This window comes from Pseudophryne corroboree, chromosome 2 (genome assembly GCF_028390025.1).
Source record: "Pseudophryne corroboree isolate aPseCor3 chromosome 2, aPseCor3.hap2, whole genome shotgun sequence".
NCBI classification, from domain to species: domain Eukaryota; kingdom Metazoa; phylum Chordata; class Amphibia; order Anura; family Myobatrachidae; genus Pseudophryne; species Pseudophryne corroboree.
In genome coordinates this window covers 204642528-204652398 of record NC_086445.1, presented here as the reverse complement: position 1 = coordinate 204652398, position 9871 = coordinate 204642528, and the positions used below count along the sequence as shown (strand labels likewise).

The 9871-nt window shown below is 46.7% G+C and overlaps 1 protein-coding gene across 1 annotated transcript in view; it reads right to left on the bottom strand.

Moving 5' to 3' along the window:
• Window positions 1-249: 249 nt before the first annotated feature.
• Window positions 250-9871, bottom strand: part of LOC135008994 (E3 ubiquitin-protein ligase TRIM41-like) — a 260594-nt gene continuing 250972 nt past the window's right edge. Inside the window, exon 7 of the mRNA XM_063952243.1 lies at window positions 250-488. Coding sequence (XP_063808313.1) covers window positions 484-488 — 5 coding nt within the window. The 3' untranslated portion in view covers window positions 250-483. The remainder of the gene's footprint in view (window positions 489-9871) is intronic.

Sequence of the window (9871 nt, the reverse complement as noted above, 5' to 3'; positions counted from 1 at the left end):
CGCGTAGCGCACACACGGACGGGACGGGCCAATGCTGAACACACAGGGCCGGCTCCAGCTTCGAATATGGCGGCGCCAGCGCGCGGCGCCCATTAAGGGTGGCGCCCTGCGCGGCCGCTCTATTCGAACATGCCTAGAGCCGGCCCTGCGTTGGAGTATTCCTAAAATGGAATTCATAGGGAATATATATTGTGATAAAAAAAGCTGTGTAGTGGAAGCACACATTGACTCTGGACTACTTCACCAGGGTTTTATTTTGTCAGGATGACTGCAGACCAGTACCATTACAGAGTAAATGTTCACAGCCCTGTCACTCACTAACAGAGACCTGTTTTACCGGCATTGGTCATACAGATAAATGGTGCAGACAGATCTTATATAGCCTAGACTCCTCCACCCCCTCTGAGACTGACAGGCAAATTACACTCCCATCATGCATTTAAAAGGGAGTTCTTCACAGCTGGTTTGATCAGTCACATGCCTTCAGCCTGCAGAGAGAAACACAGTGAAATCAACAAACAGGTAAGACACACATTTTGTTTAATTCTGAAACACACTGTTCCTATTGCCACATATACCTCTCTTCCAACCAGCATCAACAAGTCAGGTGATGCGGACCTTGCGAGGAGAGCAAATTGCCAGGACAGGGCATCTGCATTTTTGTGTAATATCCCAGGCCTATGCTCCACTGTGAACTGAAAAGGTTGTAGCACCAGAAACCACCTGGTAACTTTGGCATTCACCTCTCAGTTTCTCTGCATCCATTGTAATGGAGCATGGTCCATGATTAAGGAGAACTCCCCAGCAAATAGTACCGAAGTGCCTCTATGGCCCACTTTATGGCCAGGCACTCCATCTCTATCGTAGGCAGTATCGGACTGGGGCATGAAGTGCCCACCGGGAGAATGCTGTTGTAGGGCCCATGCTTAAGGGTGTGGCCAGGCTCCAGTGGGGGTGTGGCCAGCTAACACAGAGGTTTGACTAACCATTACAGAGTACATGTTCTGTGCCCCTTGATAAATATATAATAAACCATATTCTTGTGAAGTACAATGTAACATATGTATAATTCATAACTCAAGTGCACCTGGATAAAGTCTGGAACCTGATCCCCAGAGGAGGAGGAGGGCCCACAGGCAGTGGGGCCCACCGGTGGTTTCCCCTGTGGGCCAGTCTGGCCCTGATCGTAGGGTATTTTTGTTCCCTCGGTAACAGCTTCCTGCTGAAGTACAATACAGGGTGTTTTACCACCTTACTTTCCTGGAACAGGACTGCACCTAAGCCAACATCAGAGGCGTCTGTCGCTAGAAAAACTCTGTGGGCAAAATCTGGTGCCTGTAGTACCGGAGAGGTGCAAGGGCCAAAGATCTGATCATGCTGTTTCATCAAGACTGGTCCACTTCAACTGATTGAGACAGCATTTTTTTTTTATCAAGTCTGTAAGTGGAGCCGCTCTAGTAGCAAAGTGATTGATAATCTGCCTATAGTAATCTACAATTTAGTGAGAGCATGTGCTAATCTTTATCACCATGAAGTCTGACATGTGCAGAAAATACAGCATAGGACTAGTTATATATAAAAAGATAGATCTTTTTATTTATTTTGTATTTAATGTTTTTATGTCTATAGTAACATACCAATCCCAGGAAGATTCTCAATTGCGACTTGATGTAAGACTTCGACCAATTGTTAACAAATTCAACTTTTCCTATTTGAGGTTCCATCTGACCTTGTCCAACTATATAACCCAAATACTTCTCTTAAGGCCACTGCACATTTCAGGGTTAGCCGTGAAACCTGCGGATCTCAATGAGGCCAGTACTCAACCTTAGGAATATGCCATTTCCAGTCTTGTGAGTGTATAACTATGTAATCTAGATAATACTACTACTGCATAGGCAGTTTGGGGTTTCAGTACCTTGTTCATCACCCTTTGGAAAGTGGCCAGCACTCAATGCAAACTATATGGTACTTGAAAAGGCCATCAGGGATAGAAAAAGCTGTCTTTTCCTTGGCTGCAGGCATAATATGAATCTACCAGTAGCAATTTGTGAGATCAAGGGTGGTTAAATATTTGTTGCCAGCAAAACTTTACACTAGTTCGTCCACCCATGGCATCAGATAGGATTCGAACTGAGACATGCTGTTTAACTTTCTAAAGCCAATCCAGAACATAAGCTGCAATTGGTTTTTATAACCAGCACAATCAGGCTACACAACTCACTGGTAGACCTCTCAATTACCCCCAGCTGGACCATGCTCTTCACCTCCCTTCTAACCGCACCTTGTCTAGCTTCAGGGATATGTTAGGGCTTTTGTTTCATGACTACCCCAGGAGGTGTGACAATATCATGTTCAATTGCTTAAGCTCTGTGAACGAGGTAGGTTCTATGGTAATCAAGGACTTTTCCACTACCATACTCAACAACCCTGCCACCAAATCCTCATCTTGCAATGGTTTTAATAAATTTACAATGATATATCTGATCTTTATTCTTCCTCCCAGCCTGCTGGACCTTATAGTTTACAGGGTCAACTGCCTCTACCATTTCATAGAGCCCCTTTCAAAGAGTGAAGAGCTTACTCTTATGGGTTGGCACTAGAACCAATACCTTATCCCCAGGACAGCAGTTACTGCAGTTGTATCATAATTTTGCGTCTGTTGAACTTGAACATCTTCTTTTTAGGAGAAATAGTTTTATTAAGGTATTGCATAAGAGATAACATATACATATAGCAAGTCAATTACAGAAGTCAAAACAGACATAATATGATGTGAATAGTAAGATTGGCTGAGAATGAATAAAACATAAGAAAATACTTCAGGTACATGGGAGTTTTGAATCAGTAGGGAGGAAGGTGTATGAGGGAAAGGAAGGAGGAGGAAAGTTGGCGGTCTGCTAGTAGGAGAAAAAGCCTGGGGAAGGGTCTGTTGGTGTTACTATGCATAGTAGTGATCTAATGAATATGAGTGCTAGTCTCATGATAAGAAATCCAAGAAGACCAGATTCTCATAAATTTAAGTGGACATTCATGTAGGTAGCTATGTTCAAAATAATAGGTGTGCCAGACTGAAGCATGTAAGACTAAGGAAGAGGGAAGGGTCAAGCTTCTCCCAGTTAGCCACAATAGTGCAATTAGCAGCATTCAAAATATGTCTAATGAGGGCTAAGGTATCTCTATCACAGTTAGGAATGGGACGTGGAACAATGGAGTATAAAGGTCAGATGGAAGTGTGATGCCCATAGGAGAAGAAATTAAGCGATGTACCATAGCCCAAAAATGCTTTATTTTAGGACAGCACCAATATATATGTGTCAGGATGCCCTCCTTTCCACATCACCTTCAGCATCTATCTGATGATTGAGGAATATAGCTCAAAGACAAGAAGGTACTAAGTACCACCGGTATAGGCACTTAAAAGTATTTTCTCAAATCCTAACGCAGATTGATGAGTTAGCAGCAAGTTTCCAGATTTTAACCCATTCTTCTGGCTCCAGTGCCTCCCCAAGGTCCCTCTCCCATGCCAACTAATAGGATTCTTTGGAGGTTTGATTATTGGCAGTCAGCAGGCTATAGAGAGTGGCAATTAGCCCTTCAGAATCAGAGCGACAGAGACAAAATGTTTCTAGGGGAGTACAGAATGGACATGGACGATTGTTCAAAATTGAGGTATAGAGGTGACGAATTTGAAGATATTGATCTGGCGGGAATGCCAAATCTATACTGAAAAGTGGAAAATTCAGGGAAAGTGTGCAGAGGAGCAATATCACAAATACATTTTATATTGTGAGCAGTCCAATAGCAAAAAGGCTTTGGGTCTAGGCCAGACAAGAACTCGTTATTGTTCCATAGGGGAGTCAGGGGGAGGCGATTTTGGACCAGCGAGAAGACTCTACTGCAACAGTCCCAGATCGACAAAGAAAAGCGAAGTGTAGAGGGGAAGACTGGTGGTGGGTGGCCGATACTTAGGCAGCATCAGGTAGAGTGTGTAAGGAGAAAGACAATTGATAAGGTGAGCCTCAAGATCAATCCAGATTCTGATTTGGGGATTAGCATGAGCAAGGACTGCTTGGGTGAGGTGAGTTGATAAGTAATATTTGTGAAAGTTTGGTAGGACTAACCCACCATTTTTGAGCGGAGGCAAAGCACTCAAAACATTACTCTAGGGCAGGCCTGGCCAACCTGTGGCTCTCCAGCTGTTGTGAAACTACACATCCCAGCTTGCTCTACCACAGTTTTAGCATTCCCTAATAGCAAAACTGTGGCAAAGCATGCTGGGAATTGTAGTTTTACAACAGCTGGAGAGCCACAGGTTGGCCAGGCCTGCTCTAGGGGGTAAATTTAATAAGATGGGAGTTCTATTTAAAATGGGATGTTACCCATAGCAACCAATTAGATTTTACTTCTCATTTATCTAGCACCTTCTACAAGATAATACCTGGAATCTGATTGGTTGCTATGGGCAACGTTCCATCTTAAATAGAGCTCCCATCTTAGTAAATTTACCCCAAGGTCTCTTACCAGACCATATAAATCTGGAGACTAATCGTTTAAGGGTCTACATGAAAGGGGAGGGAACTCTGACTGGGAGTGTTTGACAGAGATAGAGAAATCTCGGGAGGATATTCATTTTAATAGCGTTAATGCAGCCAGTCCATGATATGGAATGTGTTCCCCAGGAGCCGAGGTCCCGACAGACTTTCTCCAAAAGTGGGGGGATTTGCATCGAACACCTTATCATAGGAGCTAGTAAGTTGTACTGTATTCCCAAATATTTTAAGGAGTGAGTGCACCAGTGAAAGCCAAAGGTGTTTTGTAGGTGAAGGAGTGTGGTAATGTCAATATGCAGGGGGAGAACTACAGTCTTATCTGAATTAATTTAAAAGTTTAACAGTGGGCCATAAGTGTGAATTTCATATATTGCTGAGGACCTTGCTTATCTGCATCAACATCTCGTACATTGGAGAAACAAATGTTACCACGTTTGGTTCTCTAGGCCCCTGTTGTTCCCAACCCTCCCTTAGCATATCTAAAATGCCCCGGGATTGACTCCCAAACAGTAGTGCAAAAGGGCTAGACCCATTGAGGCTTGGGGTACTTCTTTGACAGTGAGAAGCTAGTAAGGAAAAAGGGTGTCCCAATCCTTCTTTTCCTGCTCATGTGCTTCAGAGTCTGAATAAACCTCTCGACTAGTCCATCCGTTTGTGGATGGTAAGCAGAAATGCAGAGCATTTTCACTTCTAGAAGTTGACACATAACCCTCATTAGCCTAGATATGAATAGTCTATCCTGATCAGTAAGAATTTTCTTAGGGAAACCCGACTGGGCATACAAGTGATCCAGCTCCCTTGCTACCATGCTTCACTTAATATTTTGTAAGGGTATTGCCTCTAGATAGCGTGCTGCCGGGAAGATAAAGGAGCACACAAGAGCAGAGAAAGGTGAGGAAGGAAAACATTAAAAATAGGATTTTAATACCTACCGGTAAATCCTTTTCTCTTAGTCCGTAGAGGATGCTGGGGATGCTTCAAGAACCATGGGGTATAGACGGGATCAGCAGGAGACATGGGCACACTATAAGACTTTGGGTGTGAACTGGCTCCTCCCTCTATGCCCCTCCTCCAGACTCCAGTTATAGGAACTGTGCCCAGGGAGACGGACATTTTGAGGAAAAGGAATTATTTCATTATTTTAAAACTAAGGTGAGATACATACCAGCTCACACCTCAAACACGCCGTACAACATGGCATTCAACAACGCATGCAACGGCATGACCAACAACAGTCACAGATTGACTGATCTCAACGCAACATGAGCGTAACTATAACCAAACTGCAGATACAGCTCGCACTGGGACGGGCGCCCAGCATCCTCTACGGACTAAGAGAAAAGGATTTACCGGTAGGTATTAAAATCCTATTTTCTCATACGTCCTAGAGGATGCTGGGGATGCTTCAAGAACCATGGGGTTTACACCAAAGCTCTAGAATGGGCGGGAGAGTGCGGATGACTCTGCAACATCGATTGACCAAACAAGAGGTCCTCCTCAGCCAGGGTATCGAACTTGTAAAACTTTGCAAAGGTGTTTGATCCCGACCAAGTAGCAGCTTGGCAAAGTTGTAACGCCGAGACCCCTCGGGCAGCCGCCCAGGATGAGCCCACCTTTCTGGTAGAATGGGCTTTTGCCAATTTCGGTAACAGCAATCCTGCTGTAGAATGAGCCTGCTGGATCGTATTACAAATCCAGCGCATTAGTCTGCTTAGAAGCAGGAGCCCAAATCTTGTTGGGAGCCCACAGGACAAACAGAGCCTCTGTTTTCCTAATCTGAGCCGTTCTGGCGACATAGATCTTCAAAGCTCTGACCACATCGAGAGACTTTGATTCCGCCAAGGCATCAGTAGCCACTGGCACCACAGTAGGCTGGTTCACGTGAAATGATGAAACCACTTTTGGCAGAAATTGCTGACGAGTTCTCAACTCCACTCTACCACTCTATCAGCATGGAAGATTAAATAGAGGCTTTTGTGAGACAATACATTGCCCCACAGTGCCAGATACATTGCCCCACTGTGCCAGATACATTGCCCCACTGTGCCAGATACATTGCCCCACAGGGCCAGATACATTGCCCCTCAGAGCCAGATACATTGCCCCACAGGGCCAGTTACAATGCCCCACTGTGCCAGATACGTGCCCCACTGTGCCGGATACGTGCCCCACTGTGCCGGATACATGCCCCACTGTGCCGGATACATGCCCCACTGTGCCGGATACATGCCCCACTGTGCCGGATACATGCCCCACTGTGCTCCCCTCCCCCCGGTTCTCACCGCACCAGGTCTCCGGCGGCTGTGTGGCGCCGGTTTGCTAGCCAATCAGAGCTCGCGGACCGGCAGCCAATCAGGAGCCGGTCCGCAAGCTCTGATTGGCTAACGCCACCGGAGACCGGACACAGCAGCGCTGCTGGCAGCGCTGCTAGTGCTGGCAGCGGCGGTGAGGGGAGGGAGAGACGCTGCGTTCTCCCCCCCCTCACATTTCGGCGTGACGGGGGTGAGTGGGGCATGATGCCCTGGCCGCCGGCGGCGCCCCCTCTCTTGGGCCTGCCAAGGCGCCCAGGGCACGTGCCCCACTTGCCCTACCTTAGTTACGCCTCTTGGAGGCACAAATGGAGGTTGGATGTGTCGCACGCCTTTCACAAAGGTCTGAACTTCTGGAAAGGAGGCCAATTCTTTCTGAAAAAAGATTGACAAGGCCAAAATCTGTACTTTAATGGAGCCTAACTTTAGGCCCGCATCCACACCTGCTTGTAAAAAAAATGGAGCAAACGCCCCAGGTGAAATTCTTCCATAGGAGCCTTCTTGGATTTACACCAAGACACATATTTTCTTCAAATACGGTGGTAATGCTTTGCCGCTACTTCTTTTCTAGCCTGAAGAAGTGTGGGAATGACTTCACTAGGAATACCCTTTAGGGCCAGGATTTGGCGGTAAACCGCCACGCCGTCAAACGCAGCCGCGGTAAGTCTTGATACACACACGGCCCTTGTTGCAACAGGTCCTCTCGAAGAGGAAGAGGCCAGGGATCTTCCATGAGCAACTCCTGAAGATCTGGATACCAGGCCCTTCTTGGCCAATCCGGAACAATGAGTATCGCCTGAACCTTTGTTCTTCTTATAATTTGTATCACCTTTGGAATGAGTGGAAGTGGAGGGAACACATATACCAATGGAAACACCCACGGTGTCATTAGGGCGTCTACCGCTATCGCTTGAGGGTCCCTTGACCTGGAACAATATCTCTGAAGTTTCTTGTTGAGGCGGGACGCCATCATTTCTACTTGAGGAATTCCCCAACGACTTGTCACTTCTGCAAAGACCTCTCGATGAAGACCCCACTCTCCTGGATGGAGATCGTGTCTGCTGAGGAAGTCTGCTTCTCAGTTGTCCACTCCTGGAATGAAGACTGCTGACAGAGCGCTGGCATGTCTTTCTGCCCAGCGAAGAATCTTCGTGGCTTCGGCCATCGCCGCTCTGCTCCTTGTTCCGCCCTGGCGGTTTATGTACGCCACTGCTGTCACGTTGTCTGAATCAAGACAGACAGACCTCGAAGAAGAATGCCATTGTAAATGGCCCTTAATTCCAGAATGTTTATGTGTAGACAAGTTTCCTGGCCTGACCACTTTCCCTGAAAATTTCTTCCCTGTGTGACTGCTCCCCAGCCTCGGAGGCTTGCATCTGTGGTCACCAGGATCCAATTCTGAATCCCGAACCTGCGTCCCTCCAGAAGGTGAGAACTGTGCAGCCACCACAGAAGGGAGATTCTGGTCCTGGGAGATAGAATTATTTTCCGGTACATGTCCAGGTGAGACCCGGACCACTTGTCCAACAGGTCCCACTGAAACACCCTGGCATAGAACTTGCCAGACGGAATGGCCTCGTAGGCCGCCACCATCTTCCCCAGCAACCGAGTGCATTGAAGAACTGACACCTTTGCTGGTTTCAGAATCTGTTTTACCATGTTCTGTATTTCCAGAGCCTTTTCCACTGGAAGAAAAACTCTCTGCAATTCTGTATCCAGAATCATACCCAGGAACGACAGCCGTGTCGTCGGATCCAACTGTGATTTTGGCAAATTTAGGAGCCAACCATGTTGTTGCAGAATCATCAGTGAAAGGGCAACATTATTTCAGCAATCACTCCTTGGATCTCACCTTTATGTGGAGATCGTCCAAGTACGGGATAATTGTGATTCCCTGCTTGCGCAGGAGAACCATCATTTCCGCCATTACTTTGGTGAAAATCCTCGGAGCCGTGGACAGACCAAACGGCAACGTCTGAAATTGGTAATGACAATCCTAAACAGCAAATCTCAGGTAAGCCTGATGTGGAGGATATATGGGACGTGCAAGTAGGCATCCTTTATGTCGACCGACGCCATAAAATCCCCCTCCTGCAGACTGGAGATCACTGCTCGGAGAGATTCCATCTTGAATTTGAATTTTTTTTAGAAAGAAATTGAGGGATTTTAGGTTCAGAATAAGTCTGACTGAGCCATCCGGCTTCGGGACCACGAACAGGCTCGAATAAAACCTTCCCCCTGTTGTGACGAAGGTACCCTGACAATTACTTGATTTTGACACAACTTTAGTATCGCAGCACATACTACCTCCCTTTCTATAAGAGAAGCTGGCAAGGCCGATTTAAAAAATCGGTGAGGAGGCACGTCTTGAAACTCTAATCTGTATCCTTGGGTTACTATTTCTACTATCCAAGGATCCAGGTCCGAGTGCACCCAGACATGACTGAAAAGTCTGAGACGTGCCCCCACCAGTGCGGACTCCCGCAGAGGAGCCCCAGCGTCATGCGGTGGATTTGGTAGAAGCCGGAGAGGACTTCTGCTCTTGGGAACTTGCCACAGCCTGTGACCTCTTTCCCCTTCCTCTTCCTCTCGCAGCAATGAAGGAGGACCCTCGTCCTTTTTTGAATTTATTGGGCCGAAAGGACTGCATCTGATAGTGAGGCATTTTCTTCTGCTGTGCAGGAACATAAGGTAAAAATTACGACTTACCCGCGGTAGCCGTAGACACCAGGTCAGTGATGCCGTCACCAAACAGATCACTACCGTTAAACGGTAACGACTCCATCGCCTTCTTAGAGTCAGCGTCAGCATTCCGCTGATGAATCCACAATGCTCTCCTTGCTGAGACTGCCATGGCATTGGCCCTTGATTCCAAAAGGCCAATATCCCTTACAGCTTCTTTTAAATATGCCGCAGCATCCCTGATATGGCCCAGAGTCAAAAGCACGCTATCCCTGTCTAGGGAATCTATCTCAGATGACAAGTTATCTGCCCACTTTTCAATAGCGC